Genomic DNA, 21,067 nt, shown 5'->3' with positions numbered 1-21,067 from the left:
ACAGTAGTGTATAGGATTTCCTAATAGCGCCCCCATGCGCGCTCACGATTCTACGGAAGCCGGCAGACCAAACCGGAAGAAAGTGCGCATTCAGCGTCTGGTCTGCCGATAATGCAAGCGTAGAAGAAGAAATGTGCTGTTTACCTGTGCAAAGAAAGAAACAACGAAAGAAAAATGTCTGAGGACTTCAGTGTTGAGGAAGAGCATGAGTTCTTTGCCGAGCTGAATGCGCTGGTTTGGTCTGCCGGCTTCCGTAGAATCGCGAGCGCGCATGGGGGCGCTATTAGGAAATCCTATACACTACTGTTTATGCTCTAAAAACATTCTAAATGACTTCGTTTCGAGTAAATTCTGGATGCTACCCACTCAGGACACTTGGATTACATTGGACGAGCAGTATGGAGGAATATTGACACGTTTTTGTGGACTTTTATGGACCTTTCTGTCTCGGGCGCCATGGACCTCCATTATTTGAATGTCAGCAGACAGCAAGAAGCCTCCCAGATCTCCAGATGCATTTGAGATATCAAAAAAGTACTCCAGAGTGTTGTTCAGCATGGAGGTGAGTAGAAAATGAAGGCTAATCATGTTTTGGGTGTACTATTCCTTTAAGCTGCTAGTATATTTATTTAAATACAACACAAAGAAGTTTTGGAAAATAGTTTCTCAGTTTGTCACTATTGTCAATACAATCAAGTAAAAACTAAGCACACACAATAATTAAGTCTCTTGTTAAACCACCTTTACTACTAAGAAATTAAAGAAGCTGATTTTAAATGGAGGACTTAGAGGTTTTAAAGCCATTGCTTTGCTGTAGTTTCAGTTCACTGTGAATTGCTGGTATTCTAAAATGCATACTGTAGGACTCTTCGTATCCCTCATGTTTCAGTCTGTTTGAGGTCTGACTATTAACAAAACCATTGAAAAATATTTATATTCTTTCTCAACTATCGTTTTGAAGACCTACTTGAGACCTTTGGATGATTGTTTGGTTGACAGTCTAACCCAGCCTATATTTGCTAGACAACCAGTCTCACATTAAACTGAAAAAAATGTATACATAAGAGTTTATGATTCAACTAAATAACTGCAGGTTTTCCAAGCCTTTTGTTGGCAAAATAAGTCAATTTCATGACTACTTCACCATCATGGTTGACAGTTAATACGAGGTAAACATTCCTACCTTAGACAAATCAATCTACAATTTATTGCAGAATACTTGCTATGTACTGAGATATTATTTCCTTGACAATTTTAGAGAGAAGAGTCTCTCTCTTGGTAATCCTTCATACAAGACAATTCTATTTTCTTTTTTGTTTCTCTCTCTCTCTCTCTCTCTCTCTCTCTCAATTTTGGCTGAGGCCTGTTAAGAAGTAGGCAAAACAAGTCTGTTTTATGCAGATGACCTGGTTCCTCAAGTTCGAAGTGGCAGGGATGAAGATCCACCCTAGCCTGGCCAGTCAGATTGACCTACACATGGTGGTAGGCAGTCCGGTTAGGCTCAATGCTCTCTGGTCCAAACAGATTGGACCAATCACAGTGGCGGAGCTGGGCCCATATTTCAACAGGACTTTTCGGTAACCTTAATGCTACGCACCAAAGAAGCGTTTGATGCTTGTACACATTGAGGTCAGACACGTCTCTTGAGCATCTTTGATGCTCCTGAAGCACATCCAGTAAAGTGTGTGCATATGCATCTCATTCTTGTGCTGCTCCTGTTTTTAAAGGCAGAGAGTGTCATGATCTTGGCACAGATATCTGTCTGATTACTCACTTCAATCACCTGCTTATCTCCACCCAGTTCTCATTACCGCTCATCTGATCCACCTGCTTCAGTCTCTATTTAACCAGCCTTCAACCAGTCATCAGGGCCAGATTAATTCGAGCCTGTGGTGAGAAGTTCTCTAGCGTTTGAAGTGCTTCTTATTGTCTGATCCTGACCCGTTCTACCTCTGGACCTCTGAGAATGCTTGTCCCTGTTCTGATCTGTTTTCCTGACCTGTCTTTGGACTCCTGCCGGATCTCTGCCTGGCTTAGTTCAACCAAACCTTTAACTGTTTCCTGACTTCGTTCTGGATTTCCCCTTGGCACCTCTTTGGACTTCTGATCTCCTGGCTCTGACAATCGAGCATGTCATCAACACCGGCTTTGGCTTCATCCTCTGGATTATCCTGCTTCCTTTGTCTGCTCAGATTTGATCTCCTACCTGTCGTCTAACCTCCAAGACATCTGCTTCTGGAACTCTCTGGGCGGTGCCTGCCGCTTTGTGTTGACAGACGACCGGCTGGAATCAACCTCATCATCTGGGCTCGGACTGAACTATAAGACCAAAGGTTCCTGCCTTAGATACCGACGCTGTTCACTGCATTTTGTTGAGAATTCTAACTATATTGCCACCTCGAACAATGGGCCCTATTGTTCTGAGCCTGACAGACAGTGGCTTTGCGATATTTGTTGTCATAAGTGGGTAAAAAAAAAAAAAAAAAATGAGTCTAAATGTTTTTAAGTAAGAAAGTGCACCTAGAATATTCATCTTATCAGGGAATTCATCAAGATTATGATCCTGCCGTAAAATACTTAAAATATTAATCTGTTGTCAGAGCCGCAGAGACCCCGAAATACCAGCATTGCACACTCCTTTCCAGACTAAAGTGCCATGTAAATGGCGACAATTAGTCTTGCTGGCTAGGCTAGATCAGGTCTTCTATGTTCATGGAGTATTAAAAAAAGGGTGGTGCTTCAGGTCAGGGGAAAGTTCCAACCCTAAGTGGAGGATTTCAACTATTCCTGTTCAAGAGTGAGGTGAGAATGGAATGGGAATTTGTCAAACGTCTGCTGCCTTTACATGGGTGCTAAACCAGTGTGTAGTGGTAAAGAGAACTAAATCAAGAGCCAAAGCTATTTACCGGTTTGTCTACATTTCTACCCTCTCCTATGGTCAAGAAATCCAGGTCTTAATGAAGGAATGAGATCCTGGATACAATGGTCAGGTAGTTCCTAAGAAATAGAAGAGCAACTTGGCCAACAGAGTGAGGCTCAGAATATACCCATATTCCCCCTCATGCCAAGACAAGACTAAAGAGACTCGGACATCTGTTTCAGAAATCTCTCTTTAGAGGTGTTCTAGCACCATGCCCTAAATTAAGGAGGTCCAGGAAAACGGCTATGGATGAGACGTTATTAGATAAATTGGAAGACAACGAGACCGAGTACATAAAGTTAGAGATGGGGCCATTTGATTTTAATAATTGTTCCAAGGACTGCATGATTTTATCTTGGGGTGAATTTGGTGGGGCTTCCAGTTATGGGAAATTTGACAACTCTTTAACATACTCCTTCACATTTAAATAATAATTTTTAGGTAAATATTTTTTAATGGTCAAATCATTGACAGCAAATTGGTTAGATTTTAACATTACAACCCCTCCCAGATTGCTGGACGGTAACAATGCCTTTTTTGTAAAGACCATTGCTGGTCTCTTTATTAACCTTAAGTTATTACAGTTTGCTAATGCCGAAGAATGCTAAACTACCTACATATTTTACTTACAAAAAGGTGATCATATTTAACGTGTTGATGACCCAATAATACAATTTTCTAGTATTTTTTGTAGATCAAGACATGAATACCGATGATCCATGTAATAATTTCAAGAGCGCTCGCTTGAAATAGTTTTTATTTTAAAAACTCTGCCATTAAGAGGTATCTGGTGCTGCTTATTGACTGAGGGAAAAACCAGGACTGATGTAAACAGAAGAATGACTGGAACAGAGGTTTTGTTATGGACAGCTTCTGAGGTTGTCATGGATTACTACAGGTTCTGCTATGCCTTTGCGTTTGGTTGCAGCTTTTTGCTTAAAACCACATAAAAATGGTATCAGTTGATTTAAGTTTCTCAAGGATCCTGAGTTGCTTTCAAGGTGGATGAAGCAGGTCAGACAAGATCGGGAGAAGTTTGAGCACTCCACATTATTTCTTCTCTGCTTGGAACACTTTGAGAGGGACATGTTTTTATTTTGTTACCTCCCTGAAGAGTTAGTTGTTGTTCAGTGAAAAACTACCAAGAGTAGCTGCCATTAGAAAGACAATTAGCCGTTGTTGGTTCTGACCTGTATGTCTACCTGTATGTATGTCTACCTGTCCGCTCTCCAACGAGTTCCCTCTTCTCTAGATAACCCCACACAGACTGGATTCAAGGATTGACAAGAGCCCCCTTAAACGTGAGTTCCTCTTTTGCAAGGTTCAAACCGCAGTCTCTTTTCCCATGGTCCCTGAACTGATCTCTGTGATCTTCCCTTCTGACTTTCCAGTTCCGGTTCACCAGTTCACTGAGTCTCAGATCCAACCCCTGTTCTCATTACCACAAATAAACCTATTCAAACTTTTCTCCGTGTTCTCTGAGTGGTTTCTCTGCATGTGGGTCAGATTTGTTAAACCGATCATGACAATAACTGAATGTTTACCAACTGTCCCCACCTAAGGAAAGCAAGGTGTACTTAGTTTTTACATGGCTGTTTTGACAGTCATGGAAACTTTGTTTTCCTTAAGATTTATAGGATTTTGATGCTCAAGCAACAACAAAAAAACATAATTTGCTAACTTTCTGTAACATTTAAAGGTACATTAAGTAAAAATACCTGTTGATGCAACAGTACTGACAGATCCTGTCCGAGATCCCTTGTACGTTCCATAGAGGTAGGCTATGTAATCAGTGCTGGGCCTGAGCCCTGTGACGTCTTTGGACGTTACATTACGAGATATATTATACTCCAGTAGCTCCATGAGCCAGTCTGAGTCAATTATCTCCAGGACAAAACCATCAAACAGCTTTTCAGTGTTGTTCCAGTGGATCGTAAAGCTTTCAGGTGTAAAGTTTGAGGCAAACAGTTTGCCAACAACTGGTTGAATAACTAAAGAAAGAAACCACAGTTAGGAATGTGTCAGTCATTCTGCAAAACGAAAATGTGAGCCTCTCATCTGCTGAGGTGTTATTTGCAAGTGCTTTTGCTGAGTTATTGTTAAAAGAAAAAAAAGGTGTATAGAACACTAAAATCAACCATAAAAAAAAAAACCAGTCATGTGAGCAGCTAAATAAAAGCTTCAACACATGCATATATCTATTCAGATGCTAAAATCCTGCATTAGCAGTTAAACTCCAACATAAATTACACGTATTTGTTGCTTTTAAAAAGGATTAATACTTACAAGCGTCAATTAATATTATTGCTTCCAATGCTGAAAACTTTTGTCCAAAGGTTAAATCAAATAGTTTGTTCATAACACTTTTAATGTAGTTAAAATGGAAGAGTTCATGCCTAAGGAAAACTACCTGATCATGCACTACATCAGTTATGTTGTGGAAAAAATGTTGCAACATGCAGAACCTATGATTTAGCTTTAACACATATCGATATTTTACATGCAGTAATGCACATAGATAATTTAGTGCAAACATGCACCTGATGTAAAACAAGGTGGCAGTATTTTAACACCTCTTTAGCTTTTTACCTTGATAATAGAAAGAAGAATTAATCATTTGCCACCTAGTGGTTCAAAAGGAAATTAGGATATTTACATTGATGTTCTGGAAAGGTAACTATTTCACTTTCACTTCCACAAACTCATAGAGTCCGGTTGAGACAAGTACTCACAAATGCTGTGAGCGGCAGAGCATATGGGCAAATGATCGCTCAAGGTTAATCAATGACATACTGAATGAAGGTTGATGGATGGAATGAAATGGTCATGGTGTCAGGGTAAAATGAGCAGGGGTGGGTGAGTTACTGGTTTTGCTTTTGCAATCACTGCAGCACATCAGCGACAGACCTGACCACAATGCAAGGATGAAAGGGAAATAGGCTTCATGCACTTGGGTAACTGTAGTGGGAGTAAGGACAAATGTTTTCTCTGTTCGATGATTCGGTTTGAATGGCCTTTCCTTCTCTTAATGAAACAGAGACAGTGACTTAAAGGTGAAACAGGTAATGCCAGTTAGGATGCAGCAGTTCAATGCACTGAGGCCTTGGTGCCGGACAGTTATACCAAAACATTGACCATGTTATTGCGATTGATTTGTTTCATGCAGCCAAGGATTCACTCCTCAGTGTGAGGAGACATAGAAGTTACACATTTTTAACGCTTGAAAAATGCTTACTATGGTAGGAAGAATTATTGAAAAAAAAACTGCAACGCAGCAAGTCGCAGGTACCTGTTGTTGCTTCACTGTACAGGGGTTCTAGGAATGAACCCTGATGTGTCCCATACAAGCCCACCATGTAGCTGGTATTAGGATTTAATCCGCTGATGAGCAGGCTTGTAGCATCCCCAGATAGAGTGAGGTTTTGTGCCTCTGCAAGATCGTCCATGTTTGTTACCTCAATGACAAAGCTGTTAAAGTCCTCCCCTGTAGGGTTCCAGGATGCTACGAAGCTGTCCCATGTAATGTCAGAAATGATGAGGTTTCCTAGCGTCGGCTCCAAACCCGCTGGTAGATAGACAAATCAAACTGGGATCAGTTAGGTTGAAAGAAAGATTGTTCTTAGGTAGGCAGCTACAGTCATGTGAAAGAAAATTAGGACCAACCATTACATAAAGAACTTTTCCACGAGAAATGTTCACATAATCGTGTCTAACATTGTGTTTGTTTAGAAAAGAATGTGATTCATTTAAAACTAAACAATGAAAATAAGCCCTGTTTTATGTATTAAGCAGCATATATAAACAAGAATAATATCTTAATAATTAAATTAGGACCTTTAGTGAGCTGTTCTTTGTAGCTAGCTAACAGTCTGACATTATTGCATGTCAGGTTGCATGTATACCTCGCCCAACAGCATCTCTATGAGATAAAAACCTGAGCTTTGATTTCGTCCGAGGGAATCTTTTCTTAACCATAATCTTTGGTAGGTTGACTGGTGTGTTAAATATTTATTTTAAAGGTTCCAACTCTATTTTAATTTCCCTATAGATTTTCTCAGATTTTCCTCCACTTTCTCCTTCCTCCCAAGATTTATAGTGGTGATACTTTGCTACAGGTCCCCTTGAACCATACTACCCCGAAATCCCCCGCCCTCCTTATCCCCTCATCTCCGCTCCAGACCGCCTGCGCAAATTAAAGCTGTATGTGTTCCTCCATCTTGCTGCGCTCCAACGTCCTTGGAGCTCGAGGAGAGCATGAGCGATAATATGTAGCCTAATTCATAGCAGCAAAATATGTTAATGAACGCTTAATTTAATATGACATACCGGTAATTAAAACTCACTATCAGCATCAATCAGAAATGTTTCTGCCCAAACATTTTATTTTCTTTGTGGGTCTTTGCAAAAGAGATAATTAGGAAAACACAACATTGTTTTTTTCTCTACTTCCAAACTCAGCATCTCTTCATACATGCCTGCGATAAGAAGTTTCTTTGAAGTTTTGAGATAAATATTTCGATCAAGATGACAAATTTGCTTCCTGGTATGTTGAAGAACCAATAGTTTGCGTCCAACAATTTAATTAAACAGTCTTAGTGTTTGGGGAATATAGGCTATAAGAAATATGCTCTTAATTATTTGTACCGATCTGTTGTTACCATATTTAATTTGGAAAACTTCTTGAAGTTCTTTTTGTTGTTACCGGACCGGAGCAAAAATAACTTGGCTCCGTATTTTCCAGTTAAGGATGCCGATGAGTAGTGGTGGATGGGGAACAGTTCTCATTGATTAACGCGACTGTGCAAGTATTCCGTGCAACGTAAGTTAGCGGGGCAGAGTGGAGCGGAGCATTGAGGATGCAGAATCAGGGGGTTACAGTTTTTCGTTTTTAAAAAGGGAAAAATTGATTGATTTGCCAATTGAAGTTCTTCAAAAGAAAAGAAAAACTGTTCATAATATAATAGGAAAAAAATTTTTATTTCCATTTCTCTCACCAATGATAATCCTCCCTAATGCACCATTTAAAGAATGAGGGATGAATGTGGTTGTTGTATATTGTGTATTTTCAGCACCATAGTTGTGAAAAGAGCAACTACAATATAGAAATATATGAGAGGCAATTTCTTAATATGGTAGAATGATTCATGCTACCACACATCATTACAGATTAATTAACACTTCTCTTTGAAAAAGAGCATCTGCATGATAGGAAAAGGCATGGCATCTATTTGTGACTGTTTTTACAGTAAGAAAGCTGTTAGGTGAAGGTCTGTCTCTAGTATTTTAATGTATGACATATTTTAACAAGCCTTCAAAAGATTCTCTCTCTCTATTACCAGTCACTGCCTTGACTCGTTCTTCTTGGCACAGTAACTGTAGACATCATTACAGGCCAATTGCAACTCACTTTTAAGAGTGCTAAATATAAATGCAGGAACTGCAAATTAAATCCACTCGACATATCATTAATCACATTGCTGGTGGTATTAATAGTACATACCTCCCATTGTTGTGCATCTTTTTAAGATCAGCATATAGTCTGCATAATAATGAAGGTAAACAAACTACATTGATTGAACCTGCTGATCCTTGAGGTACAATCTGATGTGCACAAGATTTTTCATACACTTAATCCTGTTGTAGATCAGAGCCTGACTGAGCAGGAATGCATGTTTATAAAAACACTAAAATATTCAGTGTTTCAGCATCATAGACGGAAAGATTTGAGTCAGATGCTTAGAGGAGCCTAAGACTTTTACCAAAATCATAAATACCTAAAAAAAAATCAAGTCATTTTTTTTTAGTTATTATGTACCTTTTAACTATATTAAATACTGCTATTATTTAAATTATTAACACTTTGAAGGTATTGTTAAAAAATACATTTAAGAAATAAATCTAAGTATACCGTAGATACTCATTTCCACTCATAATTTGAAAACAAAAATTTGACATTCTAGATACTTCACCTAACTATTATAATTTATTATATCTTAACTCTAGATAAGACTAAAATTAGATTTGATGTTGATATTTTACTACCACAATAAAATTATTGGTCTATTTTAAGTAATGAGTTTGTTTTTTTTTTTTTCCTGTTTTAGAGGATTTAACTCAATCATTAGAATATTAAAACATGCTTAATGCTTCTACTTTTAGAATTTTGTTTTGGATTGTTGTTCTCAGGCATTTTAGCATTTCTTCAATACTTAGTTATGAATTTTATACTTCTTGCTCTGAATACTGGTCAGAATTTATTCAATATTAAAAGAGGAAAGCATGTCAAAAAGAAAGATGAACCATCTGTGGAAGGAAAGCAACACATCATACAGTATGATCTTCTTACATAACAAAAAATAAATAATAGGATGAAGATGATGGGCAGGAATAATGCTGATGGATGATCTGTTGTAGTGTACCTGTTGTAGTAAAAACTCTGAGAGGCAAAGATGGCGTCCCTTCAATCAGCCCTTGAAGTGTTATTTCATAGAGAGTAGAGGGCAACAGACCCTCTATTCTGGCCTTCCTCAAACTTCCGGGTATTGTGGTCACACGAGGCTGCGCTGCAGTAGCTGACGGAGCAACAAGCTCCACCAAAAAGCTGTCAAACGCTTCATCAGGGGCTGACCACACCAGGCTCATGCTTGTCGCGGTAACATTTACCGGGGTAAGGTTGCTTAGAAGTTCCATGCCGGAGCTCTCAGGCTCAGCCCCGGAGATCATCTCCTCGTTATCTGAGGGCGCTTCACTGCTAATATCGTAGCCATGTTTATGGTTCTCTTCCTCCTGAGCTGAGATTGCAGTTGTTGGTGCTTCTTTGATGCTCAGGGCAAGCACATCTGGAGGTGCTACAGTGAATAAAGACTGGTTAAATTGTGAATTTCCTATTAGATTGAGAGTAAAAGTAGGATAAGATAAAAAAAAAACTTTGATAAACAATTCAGCCCAGACGCCATGATTAAGATCTAAGCCATTAATGACACTTGAGTCAGTGGCATTAACGCATTGAAGATACTGAGTAGCCCACCGCAATGGAAGTACACAGCTGTCTTCAGCTAGTGAAGCCATGCACAACCCGTTCCTGCTACTCAAAACAAAGACTGAAAGGGTCATTTTGATGGATGACATGTGAGTGACATTTGCTGTCTTTTCTTCTAACGGCAGGAGAATGCAGTTTGTGGAGGGAAGAAGATTAATCAAGTAGTAGAAAGAATAGTGAAGTGGAAAAGTGATCGCCCCAATTTCAAATTCTGTCAGACTGGAAAAAACGTTCAGCTTATGGTGGGATTCTAAATCCTCGGTTGAGCCAGAGACGATACTCCAAAAACTATGTATCTAAATAAAAAAATGTCTTTCCACTGCGTTTGCAATACAGCTACAGTACTAGTCTATTTGTGTGTTTCTGTCAGGACTCCACATCTAGAGATAACTAATCAGAGGTAGGTAGGGTGCCAAAAAAACTTACTCAAGTAAAAGTAGCTCTACTTTAACATATTTCTACTCAAGTAAAAGGTAGTTATCCAATAAAGGACTAAAGAAAAGAAAACTTGATGAAAAGGCTATTCAAGCACTTTTCTTATTTAAAATTCCTTCAATCACACGGACCATTTTTTAAAGTTAAATACTAATCCCTTTGGTTTTAAAGACAAAAATAAAGTAATTAATATGTCATGATTTTGGCGCTGATGGCTGGCCTTATTGCTCATTTCATTCTGTCTAGCACAGCCCTATTTTCTCATCACTGCTCATCTGATCCACCTGCTCCTGCTTCTATTTAAACTCCTTGGTCCCAGCCATCAGTGCCAAATTGTTACTTTGGTGTTGAGAGTTCTCTAGTGTTTTCTATAGTGTTTTGATTGCCTTATCCTAATCTGTTGTTTCCGGACTCCTGTTGGATTCTTCTGTGGGCTAAACAAGGACTTGCCTCTTGACTTCGCCCTGTGGATTATCCTGCCTCCCTTCGTCTGCTCGGACCTAATTTCTTGCCAGTTCTAAACCCAACTCCCTCGCAGCGACCAGTCCGTTTTGTCAACTGACTGGCTGGAGTCATTCTCGTTGTCTTGGCACTGACTGAACTGTCAAACCAGGTTAGTGACTCACGTGTTCATAATAATCCTCAGATTATTTTGGTCACTAACATGTGTTTCTCTCTTATAAACGTTCCTGTTTTAGATGCTCTAGCCGCTGATAAGCTACCTCCACGGACAATATATATTATTTTAATGTATATTACAATGAACTCCTTGTCATAGAGAAGTGATACTTCATGATAATATTACATGAGTAAAAGTAGGTTTAGTAGTACGGTGCAGTAAAACTACTCTTTTTTTGAAGTTATTAAGGTAAATGTTGCAAGTTACTACCGACCTCTGCAAATAGCTAAATACTTTGCTGTGAACTAAAGTTCAAACTCAGTCAGGTTGGATAATCTGGGATTTTGTGGATAATAAAAGAAAGAAAGTTGAATGAAAAGAATTCAAGAGGTCTGGATACTTTAGTACAGTAGTGGCACAGAGCATCCTGAAAGTGAAATAGCTGCATTTTAAAGACAGAAAATTATGGGTTTCTCATCAGCACATGCAGAAAACACTGTGGCCACACACCGATCTGTAAAATAGAGGGTCTGTTTTTTAACGAGAAACTCTGAAAAACTGATCACTTCAACAAAACCTTATACCTGTTCCTGCAACAGCTTCATGGATTGAGGATGCCTGGCTACTCTTTATTTCAAACAACTCAGTTTGATATGGCTTCAGGACACTGATTCTAGCCCCGTCGGAATCTGCAGGAAATTGGACCTCTCTCCCATCCAGCCATTTTTGAGTGTCCTTATATTTTGCAGCAACATCATCATTGGCTCTGTGAATTTTAAACTTTGATGCGAGGTCAAACCCATCTGACGCAACGGCTGAGATAGTCAGCTTTCCATGCTTGTCCTCAGGCTCCGTCTCAAAGATCTGGGACTCGGGTGTGTCTAAAATTACAGAGCTACTGACGATGTCCTCCGAGCCTGGAGGAGTCCTTATTTCATGGTCGTCCGAGGCAGCTAAATAAAAAGTTAAAGTGGCTACAAAGAAAAAAAAAGAAGGCAAAAAATCCAAACAGAATGACATCTTTTCCTTGATGCATCTAAGTGCATTATAATATTTATTTTCAAAGATGCAAATTAAACATATATATATATATATATATATATATATATATATATATATATATATATATATATATATATATATATATATATATATATATATATATGAGATTTAATCCGGCAATTTATGATATGAGGCATCAAGTTTGAAATTTTCTTATATTTTTGCAAAACCCTTGGTGTACTTTAGAGTTTTATGTTACAGACCAACACAATGTGAGTACTGTAGAGGTACTGGGGTGGACCATTCAGTCCATCACAGAGGACTGTTCTGTCCATTAGCTGAAAATGGAAAGTGCATAACATGCGTCTGTCCACATAAACTGAACAGCTGGGAAAGGAGACATTAATCACACATTCCTTAGGAGGAGCTGCAGAGACCAACAGCTTAGGTTGAGGAAACTTGGAAACTATTATTGGTAGTGGCAAAGCAAAAAAAGGAATATGGAACTAAATTGGGACCATTCGTTTTTTAAGAAAATATATAGTTTGACAGAAAAATTAAAGATTTATATCTAAAAAGAAAAAAAATTGCTTTTCAAAAGATAACAATTAAAGCTGGGGAAAAAAAAGGTTTATTAAAAAAATAGCATTAGAGGATATCAGTAGTGCTTTTGAACAAACATTTTTTCCAGGTATAAATCTTTTATTTTTTTAAACAAACTTTTATTTTTCAGGTTTAAATTTTTCTTTCTTTCTTTTTTTTTTATTTTTTTAAAGAAATTGCATGGTCCCAATTTAGCTCCATGAAGGACGGGTCTCTTGTCAGATTGAACTATAATTTCCCTGATCTGTGTGCAACACGCTACATATTGCAGAAGTTTGTGGTGGCAGTATTATGCGGTGGGGATGCCTTCATCTTCTTCAGCAGGGAAAGAGGAGGTTATCACAGTTGATGCAAAGATGAATGGAAATTAATACAGGGTGATCCTGCAGGCATAGCTGTAAGCAGCTATACATGGATTCTCAGACATTTACTGTTATTTAAAAAAATATATATATATATATATATATATATTATTTTCTATTTGGAGTTGGTCTATGACATAAAATCTCCCAATAATGTCCTACGGTGAAAAAGAGTGCTGAATACTTTTGCAAGGCATGTACAAATGTACTTAAAAAAGTTAATTGATCTTTAAACAGCTTATTTTAATGCAGTTTTGACTAAACTCTTCACCAATTTTTTAGTAGGTGGTGGATTTTCGGAAATGACATCTTAAATGAGCCTAGCGCTGTTCCAACTTTTAAATGTTGCCCACCAACCTGTGGATGCTTTCAGGGAGACAGGCCTGCTCCTCTTGTGCCCCCTCTCTGCAGTCAGAGTCATGGTGTAGCTCATACCAGGAATCAGGTCAGAAAGGACGAATGTGTTTGCAGAGGCTGGGATGTCCACCTGTTCAGCCTGACCGTCTCTGGACATGTACTCCAGCCTGTAGCCACTGAGTTTAGCCTGAGGTTTTTGCCAGCTGACGCTGAGGGACGTCTCGGTGGACCTGATCTGTTTGAAATCCCTCGGGGGGTCGAGCTCTAACAGAAGTCACACAAAGAATCCCAAATAATAAATTACATAATTTTTACAGTTTGTAATATTTTCAATAAATAATGAGGAGTTATTGGTCGTTAAAAAAGTTTCATCTACACTTTTATCAACAGAACATTCTGTATATTTATGTAGATGGACGCTTTGGACAGCTGTGCAGTTGCTTCTCTCACCAGTTGCTGCATTTGTAGTAGCAGGGAGGCTCTCCCTTTCATGCTTTACAGCTGTCACCCCCACCCCGTACTCTGTGCCTGGCTTCAGCCCTGTAGCACACAGAGATGGAAGGTTAATGACTATATGGTGAAAGAGATGAAACTCTGGAGGTTACACTTATAAATTTCCCACCATGTTTTCATACTGACCAGTGATGGTAGCCTGAGTGGTGCGTCCTGATCCTCGTGGGAAGACTCTCTCACCATGACTGGAGCCAGAGATGGGGGTGTACTTCACTCGGTAACTGCTGACATCAGCTTGACTGTTGGTCCACTCTAGAGTGATGCTGTCATCGGTTTGAGACACAGCTTGCGCCGCTGTGGGGGCATCCAGTTCTCAGGGAAGGAAGAAAATGGATGTAATCAAACAAAGTAGGGGAGTTTTACAACTAATTTCTTATTTCCTCTTTACTTTTAATGCATTATCTTTGCTTTTCTCAGCAGCTGCTTAAAGTTTAGCATCCACTAATTCTAGATAACATCAATTAGGTATCTGGTTCTGTCATAACTGACAGTTGGACAATCCAGTGGCTATAACAATTTTATACCTGATGTCCCTACTTGATGCGTCTATAAATGATGGCTACTTGCAAATCAAGCTATTTACAGCTCAATTATATTTAAGCAGGATCTGGGTGCTTAATTTGCAATGAGTGTTTACTTATATAAAAAAATAGCAAATCAGTACAAATATACTTTGCTTCATTCTCAATATGTCATGCTATTTTAATACTTCGAAGGTCATACATATGATTAAATGTTTGTGTATGGTTTTCTGGTGCTATTTTTCTAACCCCAGATGAGGAAAGCTTGCCTTCACTGCAACATCACCTCTCAGTATGGTCATTACGGCCATTTAAACTGAATGGCCACTACTACTACATGGTAGTGGTATGGTACTACTACTACAGGCATTTGACCGTGTCCCTTGTGCCACCCTGTGGGGGGTGCTCCAGGAGTATGGAGTCGGGGGCCCTTTATTAGGGGCCATCCGTTCTCTGTACAAGCGGAGCAGGAGTCTGGTTCGCATTGCCGGCATGAAGTCGGACCTGTTCCCAGTGCATGTTAGACTCTGACAGGGCTGCCCTCTGTCACCGGTCCTGTTCATAACTTTTATGGACAAGATTTCAAGGCGCAGTCAAGAACCGGAGGGGGTCTGGTTTGGGGACCAGCGGATCTCGTCCCTGCTTTTTCCGGATGACGTAGTTCTGCTGGCTCCCTCCTGCAAAGACCTACAGCGTTCTCTGGGGCGCAGCTGAGTGTGAAGCGGCCGGGATGAGAATCAGCTCCTCCAAATCTGAGGCCATGGTTCTCAACCGGAAAAAGGTGGCTTGTCCCCTTCAGGTTGGAGGAGAGTCCCTGCCTCAAGTGGAGGAGTTCAAGTATCTTGGGGTCCTGTTCATTAGTGAGGGAAGAATGGAGCGGGAGATCGACGGATCGGTGCGGCTGCTGCAATAATGCAGACGCTGCACCGGTCTGTCGTGGTGAAAAGAGAGCTGAGCGAAAGGGCAAAGCTCTCAATTTACCGGTCAGTCTACGTTCCTACCCTCACCTACTGTATGGTCATGAAATCTCGATCATGACCGAAAGAACGAGATCCTGGATACAAGCGGATGAAATGAGCTTTCTCCGCAGGGTGGCTGGTCTCTCCCTTAGAGATAGGGTGAGGAGCTCAGTCATTCGGGAGAGGCATGAGGAGTCAGTTGAGGTGGCTCGGACATCTTTTTCAGATGCCCCCTGGATGCCTCCCTCGGGAGTTGTTCCAGGCACGTCCGCCTAGTCCTTGTCATTATCACAGTGGGGCCGATGCCTATCTCCGGCAGTTTATGGGTGAGAGGCAGGGTACATCCTGGACAGGTCGCCAGTCTGTAGCAGGGCAACACTGAGACACACAACCATGCACACACACACTCACACCTAAGGGCAATTTTGAAAAGCCTATTAACCTAACAGAAATGTTTTTAGACTGTGGGAGGAAGCGGGAGTACCTGGAGAGAATCCATGCATGCAAGAGGAAAACATGCAAACTTCATGCAGAAAGACCGTGGGCCATCGAACCCAAAACCTTCCTGTTGCAAGGCAAGAACACTACCCACTGCCCCGCTCTGCAGCCTGTTGACCAACCATTTTTCATTAAATTAACTGGTCTACATAAAGTGCTGGTCTGTCTGTCTTCCCAGGAGCCTCCCATCAGAACATCAAGGAAAAAGGAAATTCCCATTCCTTGCAAACACTAATAGGGACACAGAATCAAGCTCAGAACCAAATCACTCAACCTGTCTAGTTATTTATGATGTTGTTGTTATTTAGACTGTAGAGACTAAGTATAGCCTGTGACAGTTTGGTGACCTGTCCAGGTTGTACCTAGCCTCTCGCCCTTAGACTGCCAGAGATAGGCACTGGCCCCAGCATGACCCTGCTGGAATAACTTGGACAATATGGATGGATGGATGGATGGATGGATGGATGGATGGATGGATGGATGGATGGATGGATGGATGGATGGATGGATGGATGGATGGATGGACTTAGAATAGCATTGCTATCACTAGTATCAGTAGTACGTTTACTCCTACATCCATCAACTGAGCAGCCACACCACAGCTTTACAGTAATTTCCACTTCGGTGAATATTTAGATTGTATTCCAAACGTTCTTGGAATCAGATATTTCTTTTGCTTTTTTCACAATATATCCACGACTTTTGTGCATTATTTTCTCACTTTCATGTGTACCTGTTGCACACACGCTCAGTATCGTACCTCCGTAGTTATTATAAATACACAAAAAGGGCTTTATTTACAAAAAAAAAAAGGTCTAATAACCTGACTGTGCACCTTAAACCTGGGATACACTGCAATATTTTAAATCATTGCTGGCAGACCCAACTCAAATTGTGCGAATCAGTCACAGTTCAAAAGTTCACAGATTGCCATGTATGTCCTCACACTGTACATAAAATCACCATACAATCTGACTACTCACAGTGTACGTCCTTAAAAAAAGATTGTCTTGAACAATCCAGACATGCAATGCAATAAATAGAGGTGGATAGCAATAGAAGTAGAAGAGGGCTTCCTGAATGCATAATGTGAAAATCTCCAAGGAAAGGTTCTCAGTCTGGTCATGTCACCACTTCAATCAGCGATTCACTCATAAGCCACAACCAAAATATCAAACAGGTTTGATTCTCTTACAACCCACAATTTCTAATCAGGAGCTCGTCTTCAGTTGCCAATTTCTTCTTGTGACCCCCTTGTTTAATGCGTTACACATGATTTGACCAAGAATTGGCCCGATTCTTAAACTTGTTGCACAACTGGACCTTAAATTCCTGCAAAGGTAAGTCTGGCTAACTTAGCTAAACTTAAATAGGTTCCTCTAATGCTATTTCATCGGTTTTGCTACTGTTAAAATTGCTGAAATTTACGACCAATGAATACATTGTCAAACTTAGCCATGTTTGAGCGACTGTTGAACATGTGGAGAATGTACTGTGACAATAACTGGCATGACCTCCAAAAATGCTCTGTTGCTCAGAATGAGGGATTCTTGAGGTTTACTCAGACATACATGAATTAAGTGAAATACCGCTTTCGACATGATTTCCATAGAGGAATAGCATTATAACACATTTAAAAGCCATGAAAGTTAATTTTGCATGATCTGTGTCCCTTAATAAATCACATGATTCAACCGGGATATGAAATTGTTGTGCAAAATGCATCCCAATGTTTTTTTTGAACATCAGGTTTCAGAACTGGAGTTATAGACACTGGTCAATAAAAATGTGACCACCGGGATTCTAATCCAATACCTATTGGTACCAAATAGGAATGATAAAGTTATAGGTAAATCAAACTCCTACCTGTTGTAAATATGGTGGTAACAGGGTCACTGGTCGCCTCTTTGTGCCTTGAAATGATTGACACAGCATACTCTGTGTCTGGTTTCAGGTTGTCTATGCTGTATTGTTTGTCTGATGGAGAGACGTCAACTGTGGTTTCATCTGAGTGGTTGGAGCTGGGCATGTAAAAAATGGTGACCCCATCCGCTGGAGCCACTGGCAGATACCAGCTGATTAGCGCCGAGGAGTCTGTGACATCCTTCACCTCCACCTGCCTTGGGCCATCAATCTCTGGGGGAGAAAATCAAGGAGGAGGAAAGATTGTTTTGCTAGTATAAAAAATAAAATGACACATGCAACTTATAAAGCCAAAGAAAACTGAAGCAAATCTTATAACACTATGAAATTCAAGAAGGAAATATATTCCAAAATAGTATTGCTTAACTTTCCTAAAAGTAGTAATCAGGAAAAGAACAAGTAAATTGTTAATGATTACTATAACTATTGCCAGAAAAATGAAAATATTTGATCAAGATACAAAATACCGCTGGAAATACAAATGGATTCTCTTTCATTCTGGCTTCATGTTTCCTACCTGCTGTAGAAAAGGCTAGTGGTTCATTCTTTACTGTAGATCCAGGTTTTAAAGAACCTCTGGGAGCTTGACAGTCTGAAAGCTTTGAGCTGTCTATTATCAGTCATTTCTGGGAGATGGTTCAAGTTTCAATCTACCCAAATAAATGACATCGGTAATGAAATGTCGGGGTCCGGGGGGCTCCCTTACTACAGACCTGAAAACTTAATGACTTTGCCAGACACACAACTGAAGATATTTGGCCTGGCAGGCTGAAGGGTTACGTAAGGGTCTTGGAGGGAACTTATAACATCAAGTATGGAGTATTTGAGCAGTAAAAAAATATCACTAAGCAAAGAATAGGGCTAAATGGAAGATTTAATGACAAGAAAAATTACCAGCTTGATATAGAGCTTTGAATGAATCCAAACTAGCAGCCATTTCCTGTTATAATTCTCTTCATTATTATGGAATTTCACCCAGCAACTTTTTTCTAGCAGTCTGCGAAGATTACTGGTAACTTCAGCCTTTTAAGAAGTGCCAGAGAACTCTTTACAATCCTGTACTCATCGTATGATTACATATTGGCTCAAAACCTACTGGTGGTGACAGTTCTAGATGTTTGGGGTCCTCTGGTGTTGTTCTTCACAACGTTGATGGAGACCTCATATTCCTGTCCTGGTCCAAGCCCAGACTGGAGAAACTCGTTTTGGGAAGGTGGAAGAGTGCTCACAACTTTTCCATTTTCCTCTTTCTGTGTCAACACAAGAAGCATGAGCATATATGAAAAATATGAAGGAAAACAAAAACAAATTTCACCCTAACTGAAATCATATCCTGTTGTTTAAGATACAGAAAGAGAGATAAAGGATACAAAAATGAAATGTTTTTAAAGTCTCAACTTCTTAGTTTAGCATAGAATAGCGTAGTATGGTGTATCATATTTTTATAAATTATAAGAGATAATATTCAAGTTCTACTGTGTTTTACCCTTAAAATAATTGGTTACTATGATTTACATTTATAAGCAAGCAAAGTTAGCATCTCTTTTTATAAATTATACAGGCTACTTATGGTGTAGCAACCAAAGGGCCTCAACTATTCATTAGCCAAATCCTGCTCCAACATTAAAAAGTACAAAACTAAACAAAAGTATGAATAGTCTCAGAAATTGTATTTAATTTTTTATATATTTTTATCATTCTGACCATCTATTAAAACTCCTTTTTAATTGTGTCATTAAAAGGACTTCAACCTTATTTTATGTTATAGTGTATGTATACATCAAGAAAATCAAAATAACTGTGTATGAATGTAACATATAAGAATCGGAGAGTAACATAATAACAAAACCATATTTTTTTCATAAGTAATTGCATCAAACTTTAACGTATATTGTCAATCTTATGAACAATTTTTACATGTCAGGATCCTATTTCTTTGCTTTCTGTTATTTTTTTTTTATACATGACAAACATCATCTTTACTTCAATGCTTGACAAGAAAGAAGGAAAGCATAAAAAAGGAAAACAACCTCTGAACAACTTTTATACTTGTATTTATATTTGCATTTGTATATTCAACTTGCATTTTGTTATTGGATTCTAGTAGCTTGAGGTGGTAAACAGTCTCCTTCAAAAGTAAAATGTCTGATACTGACTTCAAGGATTCACATCTAAGCTGACATCTAACTGCAATGCAGCAGAACAAAACTAAAGGTCAAAAAAAGGACAGCCTGATTTGAGTTTAGGAAAAGTAAAAATAGGACAGGAAATCAAAAGCTTTGACTTATCAGCTGCCACAGTCATTTCCTTTAAAGCATGTCTGCCTCAGATATCTCGTTGCGGGTTTAGCTGCAGTTCTTTGACATCAAGATATGCCCTCAGTGAGGTTTTTAAATGTCAAAGCAAATTTAATGGTTAGCGCTGAAATAAATCTTTTAGGCTGAAGTTTTGAAAAAGCTGGCACAACTTATTGCCTCACTTTTTCCATGACGATTATTAAACACGAAGGACACTCAAAAGGAAAGGGTCTGTTATACTAACCGTGTTGCGGAAATAAATCTCCCAGCTGTCAAATGAAATGTCCAGCTGGTCCCAGACAACCTCTACAGATGTTTCCCTCACTGATTTGAATCTTACACCTTCTGGCTGTGGGAGATCTGCAGAGATGGAGGAAATATAGTTAATATAGCTGCATTTTTCTCTGCAGACATTAGTTGCAGTCACTGGGAGGATTATGATGGAGTACCTGTGGCCACTCTTGCACTGACAGGAATGCTCCTCTTGTTGCTCAGGACAGCATAGACACTGATCAGGTACTCGATGCCAGGTTCCAGCTCTTTAACGGTTGCAGCGTTTTTATCTCCAGGAACAGTGAACTCCATGAGGAGACCCCCTGGACTCGTGGGGACGTACGTAATGAGGTACTCAGTGACCAGCATTTCATTGTTCCACGACAAGTCCACAGTTTCTGTGCTGACTTCGCCAACAGTCAGGTCCTTTGGAGGAGACACTGGAAACAAGACAAAAAATATGTGGAAGTTCTGTTTTCAGATGGTTTCGTATGCCTTGAGAAAGCAAATATCCACCATGTGGCAGTATGGCAAACTACAGAGCTACATCTGGCTGTGTGGTGTGAAAAACTGCCAAGACGGAACATATCAAGAGCAGACCACTACAGCACACAAACCAAAACCTTTTATATCCACCAAAATAGTTTCTCCCCGGATTAGTGGGTAGCGACTTTGAGAACACAAGGAAATTACATCACACTGAATCTCCCTTTATACTAAATCAAGTTAACACATGGAAACTCTCA

At 39.5% G+C, this 21,067-nt stretch overlaps 1 protein-coding gene across 8 annotated transcripts in view; it reads right to left on the bottom strand.

The window, feature by feature from the left end:
• The window catches only part of zmp:0000000846 (tenascin), an 83,735-nt gene that overhangs the window by 17,465 nt on the left and 45,203 nt on the right, over positions 1-21,067 (bottom strand). For 3 of the 8 annotated variants that reach the window (XM_038292497.1, XM_038292498.1, XM_038292495.1), the window contains 11 exons: positions 20,498-20,761; positions 20,293-20,408; positions 18,848-19,001; positions 17,695-17,964; positions 13,977-14,162; positions 13,788-13,877; positions 13,338-13,601; positions 11,598-11,987; positions 9,340-9,768; positions 6,210-6,485; positions 4,639-4,911 (listed from right to left, as the gene is read on the bottom strand). In XM_038292497.1, the coding sequence (XP_038148425.1) occupies positions 4,639-4,911; positions 6,210-6,485; positions 9,340-9,768; positions 11,598-11,987; positions 13,338-13,601; positions 13,788-13,877; positions 13,977-14,162; positions 17,695-17,964; positions 18,848-19,001; positions 20,293-20,408; positions 20,498-20,761 (2,712 nt within the window). The remainder of the gene's footprint in view (positions 1-4,638; positions 4,912-6,209; positions 6,486-9,339; positions 9,769-11,597; positions 11,988-13,337; positions 13,602-13,787; positions 13,878-13,976; positions 14,163-17,694; positions 17,965-18,847; positions 19,002-20,292; positions 20,409-20,497; positions 20,762-21,067) is intronic. The other 5 variants (XM_038292499.1, XM_038292501.1, XM_038292500.1 and 2 more) reach the window with 5 other exon arrangements.

The sequence above is a fragment of the Cyprinodon tularosa genome, unplaced genomic scaffold (genome assembly GCF_016077235.1).
Source record: "Cyprinodon tularosa strain WSP-4 unplaced genomic scaffold, ASM1607723v1 ctg313, whole genome shotgun sequence".
Lineage (NCBI taxonomy): Eukaryota > Metazoa > Chordata > Actinopteri > Cyprinodontiformes > Cyprinodontidae > Cyprinodon > Cyprinodon tularosa.
The sequence above is the reverse complement of the archived record's forward strand: the minus strand, read 5'-3'. Positions and strand labels throughout refer to the sequence as shown.